General features: G+C 39.4%; 1 protein-coding gene across 4 annotated transcripts in view; it reads right to left on the bottom strand.

The window, feature by feature from the left end:
• The window catches only part of LOC116037778 (partitioning defective 3 homolog B-like), a 221,015-nt gene that overhangs the window by 184,477 nt on the left and 10,427 nt on the right, over positions 1 to 26,111 (bottom strand). For all 4 annotated transcript variants that reach the window (XM_036004093.1, XM_036004094.1, XM_036004092.1 and 1 more), the window contains exon 2: positions 24,823 to 24,924. In XM_036004093.1, coding sequence (XP_035859986.1) covers positions 24,823 to 24,924 — 102 coding nt within the window. The remainder of the gene's footprint in view (positions 1 to 24,822; positions 24,925 to 26,111) is intronic.

Consider the following 26,111-nt stretch of genomic DNA (forward strand, 5'->3'; position numbering starts at 1 on the left):
GCGCAATTAATCATGATTTTGATTTCAGGTCATATCGTTCAGCCCTACATCACACCTACTAGTACACAAATGATTAGCCTTCTCAAGAGGGACTGATACAATGAGCAAAAAGCATGATTTCAAATTGTTCTTTAATAATAATTTCTTTCCAGAAAAAAGGATAATCATAAATATTTAATTCCCTTGTTGTTGTCCCTATACAGTGTTGAAAACTTTAACTTTAAACCGCTTTAGCCATTCACACGTCTATAATCTGTACCCACGTTGGGGATTATAGGGTTAATTGATAAAAGGTTGTCTCCTGACCCCCAGGCAGCTTATCTGCTTCACAGCTGAAGGAGAACAATCAATCTCACCATGTCACTTTAAACCAGTGCAAGAAAATACTTCAGAAATACCCAACAACATTAAATATTTCTACCCAGGAAGGAACAACTTTAACTTTAACACCATTTTGAATCAACAATTTCTGTAAATCAATTGAAAAACTAAAAAAAAAAACGATCTCGATAACTTAATCAATCACCCTAAAGCAGCTTCTAATAGGTTTAGTTATATATTTATGAAGATAGATCCTATGGTTCATAAAGACAGTATTTATCACAAGGCATTGCATCACAGAGTCTATTATCTTTTACAGGAGTTTATGTCATGTCTGTGTGCATGATAAGACAGATTTGAGGAATACCACTGTTTTCTGCATATTTTTGTAAATGTTGTCTTTGTCAAATGTCATTGTTTATGACAACTCTGAATGATATTAAAATCATATCTTCGTACAGCAATGGCTCTTTGGTTATTGACAGTGGGCGCAGAACTAATGATCCTTTCATTTTATTTATTATGCAGCATCAGATGGAATCCTAAAACACTTTCTTTTATATATATTGTAGGATTTAGTGTTGTCACATTTGCCACACACAAATTTCCAATTCTCTGTGAAGTTTAAATATTCAGCACAGATGTTGATAACACAGGGGCAGACAGACAAGTTAAATGTATCATTTGCTTATGTTTTATTATGAAAGAGGTGTGTCTAACTATAAGTAAATGTTCCTCTGACCATGGTGTTCTTCTTGTACATTTCAAACTGTCATGTCTGTGAAGTAGCAGAATTCATGTCTTAACAACTTTTAATTTGTATGGGGTTTTCATCTCAAGCAAATGTTTACAGTATGCCAAGACTAAATAGTATATCCTTTGTGTAGATAGAAATAAAGTGTTTCAGACAGAGTCGAACAAACAAATGGAGAGAAAGAATGACAAATGGATGGACAATCTGTCAGTCAGACAGAGAGACGACTTGTTTTATGAGCAGTATGATTCCTTTGGACTCTACAATACAGAGCAGACACAATTTGACCTTAATGATCTCCATGATTGGGCTGTTTCCATCTCTTCCTATGCAGAGCTGTGCAACTTTACTCAGTCTATCAATGTGTGTGTGTGTGTGTGTGTGTGTGTGTGTGTGTGTGTGTGTGTGTGTGTGTGTGTGTGTGTGTGTGTTTGTGTGTGTGTGTGTGTGTGTGTGTGTGTGTGTGTGTGTGTGTGTGTGTGTGTGTGTGTGTGTGTGTGTGTGTGTGTGTGTGCGCACGCGCACGTGCATAAATCAGAGTGAGGAAGAGAGGGAGCTAGTTAATATGTTTAGGGGTTTAATAGTAACGTGGGCTTAGCAGTACCTGAGTGTATGTGTGCACAATAGTAACATGCCATCATTCATATTAAACATACATACTAAGACTGACCCTGGTCAGGAGAATTGCAGCATAAATATGAACATTAAAATGTTTAAACAACCCAATGTAGTAGGGCTGAACGATTTTTGAAAATAATCTAATTGCGATTTTTTTCCCCAAATATTGCGATTTCGATTCGATTATTTTTTTAAGCTCTTTGTCTTCTGTATTATTCAACAAAGAATAATATAATAATGTATAGTATGAACACACAATTACACACTAGACAGTTAAATAAGTAAAAATATAGTATATATATACACACACACACACACACACACACACACACACACACACACACAATTTTTTACAGTGCACAGAGAGGAGCTGCCTCCAGCCCCTCCCCCTCGTGAAGTTGCGTGCTGCCGTGTGCACTTGTTCAGAGAGGCTATCGTTACGTTAGCTAGTTGCTGGTGTTCTTGCCGTGGGATTAACTGTACTAATAAAACCGTTGAAACACCGCGGCCACGCTGCTGTGAAAGCTCCCCGAACGTCATTTATCAGAGTCTGGTTGTTACCCCTCTCAGTGGCAGCTCCTCCACTCATATCTTTATAACGGAGCTAACCGCTAACCGGAGCTAACCGCTAATCAGAGCTAACCGCTAATCAGAGCTAATCGTTGCCAACCAAGCCTTGAGTTCTGTGTGCCTGTATCCATTAACTGCATGTATAGACTCAAGCCCGAATAAAACCCTTCATTTCATTAAAATGGCTGTAAAAGCTTTAAACTACAACTCAGAGTTGTTTGAATGACAGAAATCAGCTCAAGATACAGTGTAGCGTTAGCATGCTAGTTGATGCTTTCTCTACGGAGTGCAGACTGATTGCTCTCGTGAGTCATGTGACCAAATCGCAGCCTTTGCGATTAGGAAATCGCGTTTTAACATATCGCGATATTATCGAAAATGCAATTAATCGTTCAGCCCTACAATGTAGTATAGAGTAAAGTGAACTTCATGCACTGTCCATGTCTGTTTTGGAGGCCATCTGTACCGTGAGTCTACGTAATCCTCCTCTGTCTTCAGTGGTGCTTACAACCTTTACTACTATCTCTCATCATTTCCAATGTAAATATATTGTTACTGTATGTATCTAACAACAGAGCCAGGCATGGTTTTAGCAGCAAGTACCAGGTTGTAAAATATATGTGGACTTTAAAACCATTGCTTAAAGCTGGTTTTCAATAGTCTCATAGCAACAGCATGCAAGATGACCAGGTCCTCTCCCAAGCATCTGTTGAGTGCCAAAAATAAAGATGTTCCATGTCTTCATACTTATTCATCATTATCTTATACTTGGCAGCATAGCTAAGCTTAACTCTAAGTCCTGGCTGACTGTGGCAAGAGGTTAGGGGACAAATTGAGGCTGGATGGATGAAACTTTCTTGAATGGGGACAAACAAAATACAGAGCAAATGTTTTTGAAACAGAAATTAACTCAAACTGTATGATGTGTAAGTAATTTTGTGTCAAGTTATTGTCTTGCCAAGATGCAGCTGACAAACATTAAAGTAGGTTTAGGTTTAAGTGAATTTCCAACGCAACAAAAAGTGAAAGCTAAAAAACTGTTCAATCAAACACTGCTGACCTCGTAATAGCTTTGGCTCCATTTCTCTCTCTTGTGGACAGATTCTTTAGATTGTATTTCCTTTCTCCCACCCCTACATCATACTGTCTTACCTCCACCTACTCAAGGTGAATGACAGAAATGATGTGACGCCTACTCAGAGAACTGATGATCTGCGTGTGTGTGTGTGTGTGTGTGTGTGTGTGTGTGTGTGTGTGTGTGTGGAGGGGGGCAATTAAATGAGCCTGTTATCATCACTCACACATTCAGGGACAGGTTCACTCTTTACAAAGCTCTCACCGCCCAGCGCATTACTCTGTCAATGTATGTAAATCTTTCTGCTAACTGCTGGTTAGGTTCCACACACACACACACACACACACACACACACACACACACACACACACACACACACACACACACACACACACACACACACACACACACAGCATTTCTTTCAAAAAGGTTGACACAAGAGGTGGTCCTTCTAACATCTCTTTGATTGAGGTGAAGAGTAAAGCTCATAGCAACACAGAGTGATTACATTACTCTTCCTAAAAGATCATATCTTCTACTCACAAGACCATGAATCAAATCCATCTTGACACTAAACGATGTGTACTTAAAGGGACAATCCACCTTAATACAGACTACACACTGCCAAAAGCACAGCTGCGAAAGTCTCTCGATTAAGTTTTAGATTAGCCTACAATCTCTCAAGTAGATTTCCAAACATTTCCCTGAATGTGCCCGAGGCTTGCTGCACACCAAAATGCATTATATCTTCAAAGACTTATGAGGCTATGACTTGAGGCTTTTAAGTCATTAGATCAAGCAGCAAATGATGTTGTCTTAGAGTAATCATAATGAACTACAGAATGGGACCGGCAGGTCTTCAAAGGTTTCATGTAAGATATTTAACAGCTGGTATTTACCCATCCAAATATGCATGCTGTTGTAATATCACCTGATTTGACTGTATGGCAAAAAAGAATTATTTAGAATTTAGTTATTTCTTATAATCTCTCATTTTGAGAACAATCATTTAGTTTCGCTTGACCATAGCTTTCAAGACAACCTTGTGAAAAGAAGTTCATTTTCATGAGTCATTTTGGATTCTGTAGAATATCTTTTGTTAACTCAATGTGTTAAAGTTGAAACAAAAAAAAAACAGAAGCCCAAAATGCTCTAAAATGTCTAATACGGTACCAGAAATGCCATGCCATCAATCGGAACACAAAGCTTTTTTCTTAATCCCTGAATATGTGCTTAAGTCCTACAGGTTTGTAACACACTGTCAAAGATGGTGTACGTAAAGAGAGAAAGAAAAAGAACAGGCAGAAAAAAGGGCAGTGCATGGGGGCTCAAAATGTGAGCTCCTACTCTACTACTCCTAAACCTAATGGCTTTTTTTTTTGCTTTTCCTTTTATTATTCTGTCTATAACAGCTGACTTTCTTGTGTGTCTGTCCACACAACAAACAGGCATATGATGGACCCATTTTGAGTCATCTGGTCATTTACTTAGTACTATCCCCAACAAACCCCCCTTTCAGGTACTTGATTAAGATAATTCATCAGCGCAATGAATCCATGAGGAGGTGGACTTCATAACAATAACAATTAGTGTAACACACACACACACACACACACACACACGCACACACACACACACACACACTTTCATGCAGTACTGTATCCATCTATTCTAAGTCCTAGGTGCAGCTGTTTTCTTAATTAAGGCTTCATTTATTATGTTCATAATTAACCCTTTCATTTTCACCCTCTCTGCCTCTCTCTTTGTTTCATTTCAATCACTCTGTTAACCCCTTCTCTATCACTTCAAATCAATCTTCCATATCCTGCTGGTTGACTGCCTCATGCTGTCACCTCGTGCCCATCTCACACACCGTCACCATTAACCCCACATCTGTCTTTATTTCACCATCTCTTCCACAATTCTTTAATTACTAGCCTCCCTGTGTCTTTCATTTTATTCACTCTAGCAATTAACCCCTTTCTCTATTGCACCCCCCCCCCCGCCTCTCCTCTTTTCATATGCTCTTACACATTGCACCCATCCGTCTCGTTCCCGCTCTCTTAATGCTCTCATCGCCATCACTCCTCGCTCTCTCTCGCTCTCTGTCTCATCCTCTGTCCTAGTACACTCTCACAAACGCCATTACTCAATTAACCCCCCTGGTTCCTGGCTAAGGGTCAACATATGTATCAGGTCTGGATCATGTCTGTATGTGCCTTTGACAAATGAAGAGTCCACATACACACACACTCATGTGCACACTAAGGTGTGACTCAGAAATGATTGGATTCATTAGAGGAAAGGGTGAAAAAAAGAGGTGCGTGGTGAAGGGGAAGAAAGGGGGCTAGAGGAAGCGGAGGCCAAACATCGCTAAATGCTGGTAGAGGACTCAGGACATGGAGAGAGAGAGAAGCTATGGTCAACGCAAAGATCAGAAAGAGAGAAGCCAGTAGGATTGCAAGTACTGCAGGAAGAAAAGCGACAAAGATTGATGTTAGCTAGGAAAATTATGAGTAGCTTGACAGGTAGTGCTAACCAAGAAAATGAAAGTGTGAAGGGAGTAAAATGAGGACAAAGCAGCACAAAAAGCCAGGAAAGAGTAGACATGGAGTAGGTGTAGAGGACCAAGCGAATGAGTATAGAGATGATAAGTACTGTAAAGAGGGAGAGTTGAGGTGGAGGATGGGTGGGAGCAAAGGGATGAGGTGAAGGTGAGAGAAAGCATTTGGGTTCATTATGGTGAGATCTCACTGTTGTCTCCTCTTTATCTTGTCATGATGAGCAACCTCTCTACGTAACAGAGATAATGATGCATGAGCCAAGACTGGATGACCTTTAGGAATAATTTCCATTAATTGGAAAGTGAGCCCCATGCATTTTAAAACGTTGGTTCAATGTAATGTTTAAGGCTGTTGTAGTAGACACCTCACTTTTTAGGTTATTTTTAGGATATTTTTGTTCTTTGATGAACACATTTACAGTAAATATTCACTAAGTAATATACTAATATTAAAAAAAGATGTTGTGTAGTTTATTTTAAACTTTTTTTCCCATAGAGTCCATTCATCCTTTTCGTTAGTTTTCTATCTTTTGCAATCAGCTAATTGATACCACAATTAGAAATGGTAAAGGAAAGGTAAAGGAAGTATCAATTAATGGCACACACAAATAGCATTATTAGCATACTAACCACACAGTGACGCATTATTATGGAATCCACGCAACTTCTTTAGCATTCACACACTACTATTGGCCAGGCATCCATGCTTACGCAAGGTAACGTAACCCGATTTGTTCAGGTCCTATCCCCTGACCAATCGGCTATCCTAACCTTAACCACTCGAGGTCAATGCCTAACCCCAACCAAACGAGCTGCTTCGTCGGGCGGGCCTTTCCTAGAAGTAACGTGGGTTCCATAATAACGCCACAGTGACAGGTTGTTGCATACACATTTCAGCATGCATTTGCATTGGTTCTAACTACCCTACACACTACAAACATGGCATGGCTTGTCATTATATTTTCTTTCTTAGAGATTTTCCAGCATTAGAAATAAGTCATTGTTATTAACATACTTCAGGATCAGGTTTTGCATTTTCTTTTCTCTATTAATCAGTAACTGAGAAGCACAAAATTATATTTGAATTACACTAAACCGATGAATTAACTGCATCAGCCAGTTTAACATGATAAGTGTTCGTCCAAGCCTTCAAGGAATTAGACTGATCCATTCATATGCATGTGCGTGCGCAGCCATACACAAACATACACACACCCACAGACACAAAGACAAGAACGCGTGCATTTAGCAGATGGCTGGTGGTTAAGAGAGTGTGAATGATAAAATCTGCCCACTATTACATCGCCTTGTCCATTATTCCACTCCGCTGCTTCTGAAGTGTGTGTGTGTGTGTGTGTGTGTGTGTGTGTGTGTGTGTGTGTGTGTGTGTGTGTGTGTGTGTGTGTGTGTGTGTGTGTGTGTGTGTGTGTGTGTGTGTGTGTGTGAGCAAAAGTATATTAGTATGTGGATCTTTCTGCGTGCATTTTCATCTCCATGTATCTGTGTCTAAGTGAAGCAATCTACTCACGTCACTTGTGTCATAAATGAACAATATTAACATTAGGCCATTAAATTAAAACATAAAAACAGCCATTTAATTGAGTTTTGCTCTATTCGGATTTTATTGTTTCTACCCATCATGTGTGACGGGGTTGTAAGCAATCAAACTAATGGAACATTACGAACCTGTTCAAAATGTGCCACACTAGTAATATTCTGCTACCCATCTGTGTGTGTGACGAAGTGAAACATGACATGTCTGTAACATATGAGGCTATGCAGCATTAAAGGTTATGTTTAAAGTCCTTATATTCTTGCTGAGTTATGTGGTGTGTGACGTCTGTGTGTCTGTGTGTAAAAGAGAATACATACAGATGGAGGTGATGGGCGTCAGCAGCATTTAGACAGATAATTTACTGGAATCACACACACCTAGAGAGTTAATTGCACACACCAATAAGTATACCTAAAATGTACACCAGCCTTTTCCCTGCCATTACTGTATATGGCTTAGGCGCAGCACCTAACCAGGTGTTTCGGATGCAAACGTGTTAGGCGCGTCACGCAACAGATACGCTCTCATTTTAATCTCCGCTGCTGTCTGCACCGCGTCTTAGCCCTGTCTCATGGGCGTAAATGCAACCTTAAGCTTTTATTTATGCTTCAAGTCTATTTTTCCGATAATACGTGCGTAAACGCGGGGCTATATACAATATAAAGGCAGGAGTAAATATATTTTTCTACATTTTGCAAGCTAGGCGGAGCAGAGGTGCTGTGTCTCGGTACAGAGCCACTAGACAACTCTGCTCCGATCGCCAAAACCTCCCTGTCCTGCTGCTCCAGGCATTGAGATTCGCGGACCAGATGGAACCAGTGTAGACACTCGCATTAGTGTCGCATGAATGCTGTTGGCACGCGAGCATGGTGCTGACGTGACATTTGCGGTCGAGGCGTACAGTAAGCGTTTTTGCACACTGCCTAAAGAGCTTTTCAGACCAAAGGAAGCAATGGCACCGCCGCGCTCTGAAAACCATTGTTTCCAATGGCTTGCAAGTCATTTTGAAAATGCAAATAATTATGTAATGACATCACTAATATGCAAAAGAGCGTACAATGTCATTTGCACCTAAGCTCTCTAAAAACCCAGGGAAAACCCTGTATACACATGTTTAAACACACATGGTAAAATCCCCTTTTGAGTTATTGCCAAATAAGGTTTAAGAATGATGAAAGTACTACACTGCGCCCCCCCTGAAAAACACACACACACACACACACACACACACAATATCATGGCTATTAGTTGATCTTTCATAAGGGATCACTATTCAGCGCCCACATATACCATATATATATACACAACATATACCCCTTTACCCTATCAAAAACAGAGGAGGATATCATTACACAGACTTGTAAATCAATGCTGAAGATATAACCTTGTGGGTCATATATCACCAATAAGCTAATAATTCAGAGACACACATACATACAGTATGCACACATAATAAAGGGTGCTCTGTTAAATGTTGACTGTCAATGTAGACTGATATATGTGTCAGTGTACGGCAATTTACCAATGAGGCCATAGCCTTATCAAATATAATTCACAATTCGGCTGATTGCTGATATCTCAGCTCCTGGAGAAAGATAAGGTTTATGGTCCTTCTACCCTTCTCAAGGACTACCAGCAACACCTTCTCCCACACACACACACACACACACACACAAGACAACCCATCAATGGAAAGTAACACATATGATTACTATATAATGAAAAATGTCAGGCTACATAAAGACAATGACAAAGAAATGATATCAGAGTCAAACATACAGTGGACAGGTAGAAGACTTTATGGCTCCTGTACCCTTATGAAGGTTGAGCAAGTACACACATTCATACATGGTAGTGTATGTCAAACCACTGGAGATTGTGACATCAGACACACACTTACAGTCACAATTTAGTTGCTCTTAATGACTTCCATTGTGCAAAAAGCATTGAACAAGCCATGTAAATAACAATTCACAGACCCACCTATTCCATTGCCCCCAGAGCTACACCTCAACAAACACACCAGTGGAACATATATATCCCAACTTCCCTTATACCTGTGCAGACACACATTCCCACAAACGCACACACCTACACACCAAGATACCCGGTAAAATAAACCAGTGCAATGTGTGAAAGCAATAAGCAGCACTGCTTTCTTTAGTGGAAGGTCAATATTATTCTCACCAGTCAGGCTGAGGGGGCAAAGGTGGCTACAATACTGTTTGTATTACATGACTGTACTGTGTGTGTGTGTGTGTGTGTGTGTGTGTGTGTGTGTGTGTGTGTGTGTGTGTGTGTGTGTGTGTGTGTGTGTGTGTGTGTGCGCGCGTGCGTGCGTGCGTGCGTGCGTGTGTCCTTCCTGCTCATTCACTTAACCTTTGCAAGCTGACATCACACTTTAAAAAGGAAAATAGGTCTGAACTCGATTGCCCTGAGAGATCCATTGATAAATATGATTAGTACAAGCTGGAAAAACAGCAGGAAGACTAGAGAAAAAAGTTTTTTTGACAATCTATTTTCAATGTTTCTTTATTAATCTCAATAGGTCCAAGGATATTCCATAAATAATATAAATAAAAGTTTAATAAACTAAATGTAGAGATAAAGAAACTTTGCGACAAACAATGAAAGTTATCTTTACTTTCACCCCAGCTGAATTTTACAACTTAATTCAGTTTCAGGCTCATGGTCAGATGCGAGGTCTGGCACCAACACAAGGGCCATACTCAGACGTACTGGAACTTGCAAGTGAGTTACTTCTTTTTTTCTTTGGTTAAGAGGATCTAACCTGAAATCTAATAGCAAAGTAAAGGTGCAGGCCAAGTAAAATATCAACAGAAAACTTCTTGAATAGAAAAGCTTTTCATTAGATGGACTGAGTCTGGGGTCAAGCCCAGTCAACCCTGTGAGCTAGAGATAACAGAGTAGCCACTCAGAGACAAGGTGAGGGATAAACTCTCAGTGGTATATGAAGACACGCACACAGAAGGGCATAAAGGGCAGACTAAAGACAGATGGTGAAACTTAAATGCCAAATGCCAACTATTTGGTTTATTAGTATAAAAAAAGGCAAAAGGTTCTACCTCAGTGTAGAATTAACACTGCTGGAGCCCACTAAAATTGATCTAAATAAAATGTGTGGCTAAATAGATAAATAACAATGACATTTGGTGGATGCCTGTCTGCTTGGTTTAAGTGTGAGGTTTTTGTTAAATTGCCTGGGATTAAAATGTCGTGATTACGTGCGGAATGTGTCAGAGGCCACCCACACACATTGCTGCTTCTCAATAGGTCTGCATGTTTTTCTAATGCCTTTCAAGTCTCATTGTTTTGATTTGGGTCATGGTTCAATCAATGTCGACATGTTAACCAGCAACACACACACGCAGACACAAAATGCTATAAGAACCTTATCACCAACTACCTTAATACACAAATATTTAACTTACACAGCATTCTGTACATATCAAATCCAATCAAATACTGCCTGTCTGTCTGTCTGGTGTGTGTGTGTGTGATTTTAGAAACCAACATTGGCATTCTCTACACGTTATGAGGTTTCTGTCAGCACCTATATACGGCACAGACTTAATGTACATGTCATTTATGATGAAACTGTAGAGGAGAATTACAGGGCATTACGCATAATGACCCTTCGAACAGGGTCATTATTGCCTCATTCTGACTGAATGGTGTTTTGCTTCTTGAATTGACAGAGCTAAGCTGGTATAAAGGGGAAAGAAAAAAGATGGAAAGGAGAAAGAGAGAGAAGGAAGGAGAAAGACAAAGTGGACATACATCTAGGCCTGTCACGATAACAAATTTTGCTGGACGATAAATTGTCCCAGAAATTATTGCGATAAACGATAATATTGTCATTGAGAGACCGTTTTCATCTAATATAATGATTATGGCATAATAATGCACACCTTTTCAAAGATCAATAAACTTTTATTTCTAAAGAATATTTAACACTGGAACTGGAAGACATTTTAAATATCCACAATAAATTAACAAAACAACCAAAAACAAATAAAATGGACTCTCAGTCTCGGTTAACAAAAAATGCACTGGAATAAAAACCAAACACAATCAAAACGTTAACGTTACCTGAAAACAGCGTGTAGTTTCTTTTTAGCATCTCACATCACACTTTCAGTCACTATGACCACTACTACGGTCAGAAAAACTGTGCCAAAATATGAACAATAACGTCGCTGTCAACAGGCTTATCTGCTAATGTTAGCTACCGACCGTTAGCTTGAAACCATCCAGCAAATAGATGGTATCCTAGGGTGCCGTTACCTGAAACCGGTGATTTAACGTCACCGCTCATTTTACACACAGTTTAACAACAAAACAAAACGCTGAGGGAACATTACTACGTTTTTCATGTTGGTTTTGAGCGGTATGCACCCCCACTAACCTGGAAAACGGTTTTAAAACAGTAACGTTAATACAGCGTGTCGGAGGAATACAGCGTTCTCCTGCAGCAGGAGTCAGAGGCAGAGGGACCGTCACCGCAGCGTTCGCTAACATTAGCTTCTTGTCTCATCTGGGGTCTGATAAACGGTAAATTCATCAACTTCAGTGTCCACAATGCTATTTTCCAATAAACTGTAGCTGTCATATTTCACGGGACCCATTTGAGTGCGGATTTCATGTCACGGCTTTTGTCGCTGTTTGTCACTTTGCCTAAGATTGAGTGACAAGTGTACTCGCCCTGTTGTTTATTTGGTTGCCATGACTTTGCGAGTGATGACGTTCTGTCACTGTTCCAGTTGCTCACCCTAAAGGGGAGAGAGAGCGGATGACTTTTCATAAACAGCTGAAGTAGCGGCTGTGCGCGGTGTACATAGCGGAAACCCTGTTGTGCGTCTGCCCTATTTCTGATACCGTGGCGGCAGTGGAAAACAAACAAGCACGCAAATGGAAATTATCGCGGCCGGAAAAAGTATCGAGCTAATTTTTATATCATGCGATTAATTGATTTATTGACTATTGCGACAGGCCTACATACATCTCCAGTAGTGGGGGAACAAAGTAAAGAGTTGAGGAGGAGGAGGAGGAGACAACAAAAGAAAGAGACACTGGAAAAAGGTTGGAAAGCTAGGAAGCAGGATTAGATAGTTTGTAAGAGGGGTATTCTCCAAATACAGCCAAGGCCATATGTGAATAACTTCACATTTTCTACAAATTCAGGCAATGCCTGATCTAGGTTACAGCTGTTCATACAGTACAAGCTTTTTGTAACATTTACTCACGCTGCAGTAAGGGGTATTTTGGTACTTTTAATACCAAAAACAGTCCACTAACCTATAGGCCTAACTGTGCTTTCCTTCTTCTCATCACCTCAACCATCCTTGCTTACCAGTATTGATTCCACCCATGATCTCCAGAAGCTACATCCCAAGTATATGCTCACACATCTAGCCACTGTTATGACAACATATGTGTATTGTACAAGTTTTATGAAAATTGTAAATATAGTGTCATTCTCTTTTTTCATGCATTTACATGACCTCTACAAATGTCTTGGACTCCAAATATCACACTCCTCCTCCACTTACCCTAGCTACAGGCTACAAACATACATAAGCATACAAACACATAGACATATGACGAGATATTATCACATGCAATATTAAATTACTTAATATGCTATAAAACAGAACTAGCCCCAGAGTTAATTGCCTTATAAAAAGTTGAACTAAAATATTATATGAAGAATGTCTATATGATTATTTTCCAGCTCCACTATGCTATTAAGAGTTCACACAATCAGTGATGACAGCAATCAATGAGTAAATGATGCAACACATACATTAGCTCAGCCAAATTACGTTTGCATGTGTATTTACAGTATGTGTGTCTGTGTAGGTGCACGTCTAAATAAATTGTGCAGCAGCCCGACATGATCATTTCTCACTCACACTTGCTAAATGAACATTTTTGTAAGCCCTTAATTGATTCATTTGTATCAAGAACTATCATATCTGGCAAATATAGCATTAATGCGCATGCATGCTATAAGTTACAAAGATAGTGCTTAAGCAAAAATGCAGAAATAAATCAGCAAGTTTTACAGAGCTGCATCTGTTAGCAGGAGCAGCTTGTGTTATTCACCACCGATCAGCAGAGTATGCATGATCATGGTCATGGAAAACTGTAGAATTAGAGAGCACAGAAGGGAGGGAAGAGCCTGCTGAAAACAAGGAACCCGCTCTGAATAATTTCCTCATTATCAGAGATTTGGCTACTTTAGTAATGATTCGGGTATTGGCATGCCCTTTAATTATTTTAATTATTTTGATTTAACTGGCGGTTAAATAATTTCAAAGTAGGATTAGAATTGTTAAAGGAGGAAAAGAGTGTTTAAAATGATATAATAAAAAAAGGAATAAACATATTCAGACATGGGCAACAGCAAATATTTGGCCCATCTCTGACCTTTGATTAACATCTAGAGTAAGACATTCAAATAAGGAAACTCAAGCAGAAAAAAAATGCAATTATGCAGAAGTAAGCTTTATTTGGAGCCTAAACACAGGTAATGATTCACTTCCTCAGACTCAAACACTTCCTCAGCCTGTGCTGATTTAGTCCAATTTGACAGTTAAGTGCAACAGCTTCACATTCCGGCCTGATGCACATTCAGTTCAGTTTATATAAAGTGTATCTTCTCTATTATAAAGCATGACGTTTATTTCACTTGGACATTTTAAAGCCATTTTAAATTAGTTGTTGTTGTTGTTGTTGTTGTTGTTGTTGTTGTTGTTGTTGTTGTCACTATGCCAATACCGCAGACGCTTGTCTGTATGAATGCCAGTCTGTCTGTTTGTCTGTCCCTACCATGCTCCTCCTCTTGCTACTACCCACCACCCCAATCTCCACGCCCCCATGTGATGGCAACATGGGGACAATAAATCATAAAGGAAAAAAAATAATGAAAGAGAGAAAATGACAGCATTATTTAAATATTAATGAAGCTGAGAGATGAACTATTGGCCTGATTGTCTTTTTCTGCAAATGGTTTTGGCTGACTGGAAAACCAACAGATACACCCGTGGGTGCATAACACACACACACACACACACACACACACACACACACACACACACACACACACACACACACACACAGTACTCCCACTGAGTTGGCTGAAGTCCACCAGTCCATCTTAACGTCTCCAAGTCGGACTGTTTAAGGTTGTTTCGTCTCATCAGCCAGCCAGACAGTATAATCGCCAGACATGCATCTAGTTTGATCAATTCAAAGTGTATTTTAACAGGATTAACAAGGCAATTTACAAACAGTTTTACAGAAAAGTACACGGCTGTGGATTTGTAGGCCTGTATTTACTGTAGATATCTATCTTAAACAATAACAAAAAGTGGATCCTCCATCATGAATATTGATATTGAGGGAAAGGGGCAATACAAAAATGCCTTTGAGGAAAGTGAAGCACATTCACTCATGAATATACACATTTTGCTACAAGCACAACCAATAGAAAGTCCTGGTAAAGGCTAATAGTAGCTACATCTGAATAAGGATGCAATATAATCAAACCATTCACCATGTGTGTGTGTCTAGCTATCAATAGAATAAATAATAATTGACACAATTACCCATAATTAAAGCTCTGCTCATGGATAGCCGTCCTATTTCCAGGCTAGCTTGCTTGTGTTCGTCTTTCCATACAGGGTTTCTAAATAGGTATTGCATCATAATGATAGGATCATATTGTGTTGTGATCACATTATCGTGTTACAAATGCATTATCCAAATTAATAATTTAAAACAAACTAACTAAAAATGAAAAAATTAACATTAAGTAGGCCTGTAGCGACGCGTCGATGACGTCGACGCATCGACGTCAAAATTACGTCGACGTCGTATTTTTGCGTCGACGCTTCGACACACACACATGTGGGAGACCAAAACATTGCAGGATGGAGGACGAAACAGCAACCTCCTCACAGAATTCCCATCAAAGCCCTGCAAAAAGCCCCATGAAAAGAAAAAGTCCTAAAAAAACAGCTCGCCCTTAAGTTTTCGAAGGTATGGGAATACTTCAAATATAGTACCAAGTACGAACGTTGGCTAAATTAATTTCATGTTTGTGTAGTGTGTTGTGTAGCCTGCGCACTTAGGTGGTGCTAGCTAACTATCTTAGCTCTCCGTGCAGTTTGTTCGTGCTAGGTTAGTAGCTAACGTTAACGTTAGCTAGCTACTGGCGCCTAGACAGCTGTGTTTAGCTAATGTTAGTTATCGTCTAATGTTGGCTTGAATGGTAGCTAGCTTACGGCTGCAGAACACAGCTATCTATAGTAGCTAACGTTAGCTAACGTGAACGTTAGCTACTAACCTAGCACGAACAAACTGCACAGAGAGCTAAGATGCGTTGGTTAGCCTAGCACCACCAAAGTGCACAGCTGCATTAGCATGTAAACCTACAGAATAGCAGTTAAGAGAGTCAGTTTGATTATGCATCAGGTTTTATGTTGGGACTGTTATATTGTGTTAAACACTCTCAGGAATGTCTGTACTGTGCACTGCACAGTGTTTTTCTTTTTTGCACTACAACTTGATTTTTTTTAACAAAAGAGTTATGTTGGTACTGTAAAAGAGTAAACAGGCTGGCCTTTCATTTTGTATAACAGTAAAATAATTATTTTATTTTGTGTAAAGCAGAAGATTTTTTGCTGTGCAAAATTGTTTAATAAAATATATTATTAAGAATTTTTTGGTATTTATTTGAGATACATTATGGTTTTTATTAATCGAGCAACAGAAAAATAATCGTTATATTAATCGTCCAATTAGTCGTTAGATTAGTCGACTAATCGATAAAATAATCGCCCGATTAATCGTTTAATAAATAATCGTTTACCCCCAGCTCTAACATTAAGCAAGTGTGTACACATTTAAAATATATTGTAATGTATTAATATTGTGTTGGGTTAAAGGGTTAAAAGACTAAGTTCAACTTGTGCTGTTTCGCAGTGTGTGACCAATTGTAGGTTTTTAATTAGTCTCCTCTACTTTCATCAATACTTTTAAGCTTACTGTTTGTTCAAAGCACATATGCTGTGTATGAACACACAAATGCCCATTCTACATAATAATAAACTCATAGAACGCATTGTGTATCTGAGAAAGGCACTATAAATGGATGCTTGCTGTGATCATGTGTGTGCATGCTTGAAAAAAAATATTTATGTTTAACACTAATGTGTGCAAGGGGATGCATGCTGTGTGTGTGTGTGTGTGTGTGTGTGTGTGTGTGTGTGTGTGTGTGTGTGTGTGTGTGTGTGTGTGTGTGTGTGTTTGCATGAAGGCATTTGATCAAGAGTATGTGTTATTAATGTCCCAGAACAAACATCAATATCATAAGGGAACAGTGTTTCCCCCCCCCCCTCTCTCCATTACCAGCTAACCTTTTAAACAAACCCTGCTCTCGGTAAGGCTATTTCTGCCATACCTACAAGATGGGAAAAATACATTAGGAATTACACTTCCAGCTACATAGAAACCGCTGATGGGAATCCATACTTCCTGCTTACTTTTCATTTTCTTTGGCATAAAGCTGGGAGTGGGCTTGAAAAACAACATGCAAGGGAGACATTAGAGTGATGGAGGAAAAAAAACGTGGGTGTGGGTGGTTGTGGTGGTAAACCGGCACACCACACACACAAAAATAGTTCCCCCACATTTGTTTTTCACCTGCTATAGTTTTGTTCTCTGAGGAAGGAGTAGGGTTGTGTTTAGAGTCCAGCAACTTAACAAAGTTTGATTGAAAAGATGCTTGTTTTCAGAGATGTTCCAATACCATTTTTTACTTCCCGATAACGATTACTATACCTGAACTTGCTTATCGGCGAATACCGAGTATTGGTCTGAACTGGCTATGGACATAATCTGCAAAAAACAGCAAGGGTGAAATTACCCAAACGTTAGGGTATTCGCACATGGGCTCCTAAATACATTTTACAGTTAGCACACATCTATTTTTAGTCGCGACTGCAAGTGAAACACTTGGACACATTGTCAAAGTGAATTGGCTGCTTTTACCATGTCGTTTTGTGGAATAAAGCACTTGCCCTGTGCCTACAGGTTTCAATAACCATCTAGTACCTTTGTTGGGAGAAAATAATCACGACACCTAGGCCTGTCGCAATAGTCAATAAATCAATTAATCGCACGATTAAAAAAAATTAGCTCAATATTCTCTCTCTCTCTCTCTCACTCTCACTCTCACTCTCACTCCCTCCCAAAGCACACAGTTGACAACCTGCAGGTGGAGACACGCCGCCGTGGACTTGTCAGTCTCGCAAGCGGTTTCAGGAAAGTGGCTGCATGTGTCCGACAATGCACAGAACATCAACACCGGTACAAGCCTACAGCTGTCCCCGGATACGGAGTGCGGAAAGTGTGTCAGAGGCTCCCAGATGGTGAATTGAGACTCTGTTACCTGCTTGTCAGTCAACGGTTAATGATCGGTTTTTTAATTTCATTGTGCTTTCTTTTGGAAGGCTGGCTGCAGAAATCGGCACTTACTAGCTAATTAATTAGCCTGAGGTAAACAATAGCTATCAGTGAACAGAAGTGACGTGGTGGCTGGCGTCTGGTGTGTGCGCCAGTTTGTGTGTGTGTGTGTGTGTGTGTGTGTGGGGGGGGGGGGTCCTGTGTGGGTCTGTGTGGGGGTGTCGGCCCGTCCCCGCGAAGCTCCGACCTGCAGACAGCAGAGGAGCAGAAGAAAGTAGCTGCACCTTCGCCAAAATGAAGACTGAAAAACAGAACTATTTTGATACAAACATTTACTCGCCATGTGGCAGATAGCCACATAGATAGATATAATTTATTAATTATATATTATTTAAATGTAATATTTAGTGTTTAATAAATAATTGTTAAAGTAGAAACTGTAGTCTATCGCACAAAGAAACACTCGAGGAATGCTGCAAACATTTGACAGCCAGTACGAATTGCCTGGGAGAACATACGTGTCACAAACGGCAATTCCACAACTGTACAACAGCGTGAAAGACGACATACTACAGGAGATCAAAGACATATTGTGGATATTTAAAATGTCTTCCAGTTCCAGTGTTAAATATTCTTTAGAAATAAAAGTGTATTGATCTTTGAAAAGGTGTACCTGCATTATTATGCCATTATCATTATATTAGATGAAAATGGTCTGGGACAATTTATCGTCCAGCAAAATTTGTTATCGTGACAGGCCTAACGACACCTAAACATACCACTGACAAACCTAGGTTATCAGTTTATCTGTGCTGAGTTCCAGTCTTTGCGCTAAGATGAGCTGAGCTAAACATGTCCCAGACAAGTCATCTCTGTTCTAGACACATAGAGACGACAACACAGAGATGAAATTGACATCAATCCTCTTATCAAACAAAGAGTAAGATAACGATAAGTGTGCCTTCCAAAGTATCTATCATCTTTTAACACAATGTGCTGCTGTGCTTTCGTTTGCCGTCATAACACTTCAAGCATAACACTTCAAGCTGTTTGGGGCCGATACATTCATAAATTCTCACTCAATTTCATCACTCTATATATATATATATATATATATATATATATATATATATATATATATATATTGTCTATTTCAGCCATGGATTCTTTTAAACTGTATCTTTGACCTGTCTTCGCCAGACCTGAAAAATCTTCTCTGTTTTCTTTGAGGTTATAAACCTAAAGGCAGGCAGTTTGAGTCTGGCTACAGTAAAACACTCATCTGGGATTAGGAGCCATTTATTCATTTCAGCTCAGTAATACTATGAGAGCCTCGCTTCAAAATCCAATGAATATTTCACACTTCCATTTCATATGCTCTAGTGCTCAGAAGTGTGTATTGGAATCTGTACACTTTACTTCTATGTGTGCAGTTGTGTGTCTGACCATACAGTGTGTGTGTTTTGGGGAATTAATGGGCACTTTATTTGATCCCAGTATTGACATGTGCATTTTGTAGTATGCATGTGCTTTTATATTTGGTTTCTGTGCTGCAATGGTATGTTTTGTGCCGTTTCACTGCATTCAAAGAACATTAACAAAACCGTTAGTATCACTTTTGGGTGAATATAAGGAAGGAGTCCAGGAAATAGTTAGTTAGTAAAAAATACAAAAAGTTGTCAGTAAATACAGTATGCACCTCTAAGGAGCACCCACACACAATTACTGTTACTATAACTCCATCCTTGATACAGAGACCTGCTAAACTAGCTTTACCTCTTGACCTACTGCTCAAATGATCCAGTGCTTATCTAATCTTACTTCTAGCCAGATGGATGTACTTCTCCTTTTTTGACATCAACTCATTAAAGCGTAACTCTCGCCAAAATGCAACCTAGGGTCTTTTTGTGAATGTACCCGAGTCAAACTTTCATTTAAAAGCATATTTAGGACGGAACACCACTTTTACGATTTACCGTATTTTCGTTTTTCGGTCAAATGGCCTTTTGAATGGGAGTGCTAGGGGCACTTCTATGCTAGCCTCAAAATAGCTATTTTTAAAACACTAAGAAGGCTCGACACAACATGAAACTTTGCTCGAAGTTATCACCAGGGGCTCTACACCTTAACAAAAGCATTGACAACATTGTTTGTGTACCCAGAGTTTACTAAAAAGAAAGGTTTTGAGCAACTCACGTTAGCAGTTGTTGTTTACGCTATCCGCCATTTTCTCAGTCAAAAATAGGCGATCTCCAAATGCGAATGAACGGACTCCATAGGAGGAAATTTCATTCTTATAAGAGACTCCTTTTTCAACTACAAGGTCAATATTGTGTTTCATTAACGACAAAACAATGAATTATCCGTGCATTTATATGGAACTAAACTTTTGGAGCTTTCCATCTTTACTCTCCTTCTCTCATTTCTGACTGGCTCGATAGACGGCGACCGGAAGAACAACAGCTACAGTGAGTTGCTCAAAACCTTTCTTTTTAGTAAACTCTGAGTACACAAACAATGTTGTCAATGCTTTTGTTAAGGTGTAGAGCCCCTGGTGATACTTCGAGCAAAGTTTCATGTTGTGTCGAGCCTTCTTAGTGTTTTAAAAATAGCTATTTTGAGGCTAGCATAAAAGTGCCCCTAGCACTCCCATTCAAAAGTCCATTTAACCAAAAAACGAAAATACGGTAAATCTTAAAAGTGGCGATTCCGTCCTAAATATGCTTTTAAATGAAAGTTTGACTCAGGTACATTCACAAAAAGACCCTAGGTTGCATTTTGGCGAGAGTTACACTTTAACTCAATGCTTCCTCAATGAAGTTTTAAAGTGAACTGAGCTTTTAGCAATGGAGCTTTCCTCACTGGTGACTAAGAGCATCTTGGTCAGCTCACTTCTTCTTTAAAAGCCTTAAAAGGCCATGAAAGGAAATGAAAGTCACAAAAACAATCATTATCTGTTAGATAGCAACCTGTTGGTAACAGACATACCCAAGTACCAATGAACTGAGTCAGAATCAGCGCTGAACGCCATTTGACCGGTGATGCTCTGACTAACTGTTGTACGTACTAAAGTGCCTTGGAACGGTGATAGTTCACTAACAGATATGCATTTAATTGTGATTCCATTCAGCAAAGTGATTCCTGATTTCCATCTCTATTTGTTAAGATGCACTTCTCTCTCTCTCCTTGTGCTGTTGCAGCCTTTGCGTTCATTTAATTGCATTGCATTTGCATTTTTGTATATAAAAATGACCAGGGTGTTTATTCTGACATGGGACCAACATGTAAAAATTGTCATCACATTAACAATGTAAAGGGGGGCCAGCCAAATAATCAGCTACCTTGGCTGACATGTTTGGAACACTTCATCTCCATAGTAACAGCACAAACTACCACCTTCTGGAAGAGAGGCCAGCTGTGCCCCAACTGCCCTGGAACCCTTTAAACAGGCATGCTACTGGTCAGGGGTAAAAAAAAAAAAAAAGGTGAGAAGGATACGGTGGAACCCTGACCCTCAGGTTTCAAAATGTACATTTGAAAGTTAAATGCATCAATCTGTTGCACTTTGAGGTGAGATCTATGTAGAAGCTGTGCTCTTGTAAACAATGTTGTGTTCTTGTAAGTGATTTAATCATAAACACATTGTTTGTATAGCATACATTTGAGTCATGAAAAGAAATTAAACAAACGTGATTCCCTGTGTTAATCTACTTTATTTTCTATGTATTACAGGTAGGCTAGAGGACAGGGTATAGGGATCAACTTGACAAATAAATAATGACAATAACAATGTATTCTGTTCTAACTCTCCCTATATCAAAAAAGTTTGAATGCCTGCTTAAAAAAGTGTCAAAAAATCATTCCCTTGTTCGCTTGATCACTCTTCCCTATATAATAGGCACTCAATAGTTAACTCTATAGTGAGCATTAAGCTGAGACTTGAGACACCTGGATGTAGTGAATGGATGTACTGTGTCACCCAACTATATCAAAACTATAAACATACAGAGGATTGCATTGTGGGATTGTTAGCAGAAAGTATTGTACATGCCACGGACAGTACTTTTTTGAGCCACGTGAAAGTAAGTGGCCGGGCGAGTAACAACCCCCCCCCTTCATGTGGAATAGTATTTCTTTAATGTAAGATAGTTCTAATTAGTCAAATTTCTACAGCAGGTCTGTGTAAAAAGAACACTGTTTATAACTCAAGATTATAAAACAGCTATTCTATACTAGCTATACTTATAGCTATACTAACGGAAACTAAATTATCTTGGTCCCAAAATCTAAAAACCAAGATTTGAACCATAACAATGGACATTATGACATGAACAGAGGCTTAAGTTCTATTTTAAGAGAGAAAGAGAGAGATCAATTCAGTTCTTCCCAAAGGTTCTTACAGCCCCGAGAGAAATTGCCAACCAATGCAACTTTGTTCTTAATTAGTTCGGAGAATCTCCAACAAATCCTGCAGAATTTATACATCCTTAAAGGCATACAGTATGAGCCGAGGACAGGAAAATATACTGTGCATTACATTTTGTAGCCAGTAGGTTCTTCAAGTTTTTAGGCTGTGACCTAAATGAAAAATTCAGTTCACCATAGGACACAGGCTCATTAAAACATGTTGATACTGTTTTAATGTGCAGAGCCACCAAGAGAAGGTTCCAGATTCATTTAAGGTCCTAAACCTGGGTTAAAAAAACCTTAATCTAAGCAATTTATTATATTCTAATAATGCCAGTCTATGCAACGGTATGAAAAAAAAAATAGACTTTCCAAAGGGGAAAATGAAAAATGACACATTCCTCAGGGGAAAAATAAGAAAAACGGGATATATGGATTGAGTTTGCAAAGTCTCCAAAAGTGAATTGCTAATGACACTGCCTAACGCTGAAGGCAAGTTAAAACCTTTCCCTTTGAATTTTGCTTGTGAGGCAATATTCTATTCAAGGGAGTGGCGTATAGGCTACTGCAGCTCAATACAGTCAAGGCACAGATACCTGCTCAAACATTCCTACAAGCACATACACCCTATGTGCACACACAGTGTTCTGTGACTAATTAATAGGTATAAATCAAAAGGATTATATGCATTATATGAGGTTAGGGCTGCACAATTAAAATTAATTTTAATCATGATCACGGCTTCCCACGATCAAATTGCCGTGATCAAGCGATATTTAAAATGTTTCAGCTCCGTATCAGGTTTTTTTTTTTTTTTGCAAAGCCAATCTAGCACCATGTAAACCACTCTCTGATCACGTGCCTCCACGAGCCAATCAGAGTTGTTCCCTGCACCGCGCAGCTTAGTTTCTAGATGTTGACAGTCACACAGGACAGAGTAACATGAGGAAAATTCCACAACAGATAGTGGTCATAAGGCTATAAACTATCTTAACAAAGAAAACAAAACTTATGCACAACAACTCGTATGATATCTTACGAAATTACGTGACTGCCAGTCACATAACAGTTAAGTTTAGTCGAAAAAAGGCAAGCGGCATGCAGTGACGACAGTAAACGGGCCGGCTACATTGCACGTGTAACGTAAGCGGAGCAGATGTTCCAACACTACGCTTTCACTAGAATCAATGAAACTGCTGACACCAGACAGCGTAGTGGTGCGTATGCTCCGCGGAGATCCGCTCTACAATCGTTAAAACAGGACAGTCTTCTATTTATATTTTTTACGCGAGGTGTGTGCGGCCCTCTGGAAGTAGCCTTCGAGTTGAGATTGTTTTAGGAGGACTCCCGGCTCCAACCTCTGAGAGGGTATTCCGTACACGGGGGGAATGTGGTGACCTGCCTTCGCTCATCCCTCAAGCCAGAAAATGTTGACAGGCTAGTGTTTCTTTCCAAAAACCTGTAAACTAGTCTTTTCTGCATAGTTCTGCCTTGAAATGTTCTCATTTGGTTACATTCTGTTATGGAATATTTGTTTTTTATTGATTGTATATTTTGAGTTTTATTCACATCCATTATGCGGGTACAATGCAAGTTTATATTTAGCTTCCTAAAATATATTTACACAATGTAAAATCGAAAATAGTGCCCTGTTGAAGTTTTATATGAGGTATCAAAAGGATTGAAAGGATACAGATGGTTGACTTAAATACAGTGATTTTGTAGCTCTGTGGGGAGAACAAGCTGTCCGGCACATGTTTCTCTTCTTCGTGGACTGGCTGGCTGGTTATTTGGTTAGTCGCATGCATGCCTGTGTACTCTGCTTACTGTTAGTCATTCAGGAAACAGGCCATTTTAATGAAAGGCTATTTAAGCCTAACCTCACAAGTGTTAGTTTCACTTGACGAGTATTAACTAAGAAGATAAATGTTACATGGCTGTTTGTAGTCAGCTTAAAGCTTTAGTGCGTAACGTTTTGATATTAATGAACGCCCGTTACATTCAAGCCGTTGCCAAATGAGTTGCTACAAAGCTAATTAAGACTATCAGCTCCACACAACTCTCTCTGTATTTCTCAGTATGACTATGTTCAGAAGATTGTGTCGTCCGGTGACTATCCCGCACAGAAGCTCGAGTGAAGATAATTACCTCTTCTGAAGAATCCATCATGTTTTTCCTGTCCTCCTTAGCTGCTAGCAACTGCATTGAGGAGGGGTGGGGGCGTGTGCGTGATCACGGAAAGGCTGTATCATGCGGACGCGCCGACAGTTTTGTCGTCATTACTTAGAATTCCTCATGGGGCGACAGAAACTACACACTGTAGCTTTAAAGTCACAGAAAACGGCTGAATTCCTTGTTCACAATGTCGGTTTTTATATTAAAGTAAAACTACCTCACCAATCTCTTTAATCAGATTAAAATCAGGAGCAAACAAAAAACGTGACATTCTATCGAGAGGTTCTTACCTTGTCCTTGTCTTCTACCAGATCACTGAGTATATCATCGGGGTCCAGAATCCCTCCGTCACAGTACTCAACATGGTGGGTCCGAACCAGGAAATCTCCTTCCTATAACACAGGACACAACAAACGTAAATCATCAACTGAACGTATGAATAAATCTGACACCAGCTGACCAAACTCCCCGTACTTATCATATATACACATATGCATCTGACTAGCTTCTTCTTAATAGTGGCTACAGGTGTCAGTCCCACACCTATCATCATCTAATTAAATGAAACCATAAGTACAGAGGCCTAAATAGTTTTAATTAATAAAAAAATGATGATTCTAATGGCTGATAGTTGAACAAAATATTCACAAATATAATGTAATCTAATAAAAATAACCAAGTGTGTAACATTTTGTCAATCAGGAATAAAGACATTATTCAGACTACTCTATTTACTTTTAATATTCTATCTTGTAGCTTGAACGCCACATAAATAGCACATCTTACTTTTCTCTAATGCAATGCATTTTCTATGAAAACAACATACTGAGCGAAGAGTATAACACAGGGAGGGATCATCAAAAACATGAAATGGAGAAAGGCAGTTTCCACTCATTGCAGGTGCAGAATAGCAGGATAGTTTCAAAAATGTTTTAACGTTTAAAATTGTTATTTACTCCTATGGATACAGGTTTTTTAAATGTAAAAACAGGTCAATTAAAATAGTGGGGGGTTTTCCCAACAGGTACGGTATACATTATGATATGGAAACATAGTGAACAATAAAATATAAAGGCCTCCACTACTGGTCATCAACTCCTTCCCTCTGATCCTCATTCACATTTATATAACTCTAAATGTTCTACTCCACCTTCCCATTTCTGCCCTGTTCTTTGTTTCTTTCCTCCTTACATCTTCCACATCTTTCCCTAGGTGCTTTGTACAGATTACAACTCCAGCCAGGCCCTTTCTCTCTCCCTCCTCACTCCAGTTCTCCGCTGTGTTGGGTCTGTGATTAATGACATCGACACTGCACCAGACAGCTGACTACATAGAGCTGGTTGTTGAACAACATATTGAGACAACACACACATACATACATGCCTACAAGCACATACAAAACCACAAACAGCCTAAGGAAAGGTACAAACATTACAGGGTGCTGCTCCATTAAATCACTCTTTCAGGGTCAGGTGCTTGTCAATGCTTTTCAAAAACTCCCATCAGGCAGAGGGTAAAATAGAGCTCCGTGTCCCTGGATATCTCTACAAGTCTTAATGTCAATACCAGTTCCTACACT

The sequence above is a fragment of the Sander lucioperca genome, chromosome 8 (genome assembly GCF_008315115.2).
Source record: "Sander lucioperca isolate FBNREF2018 chromosome 8, SLUC_FBN_1.2, whole genome shotgun sequence".
In the NCBI taxonomy this organism is placed as follows: Eukaryota; Metazoa; Chordata; class Actinopteri; order Perciformes; family Percidae; genus Sander; species Sander lucioperca.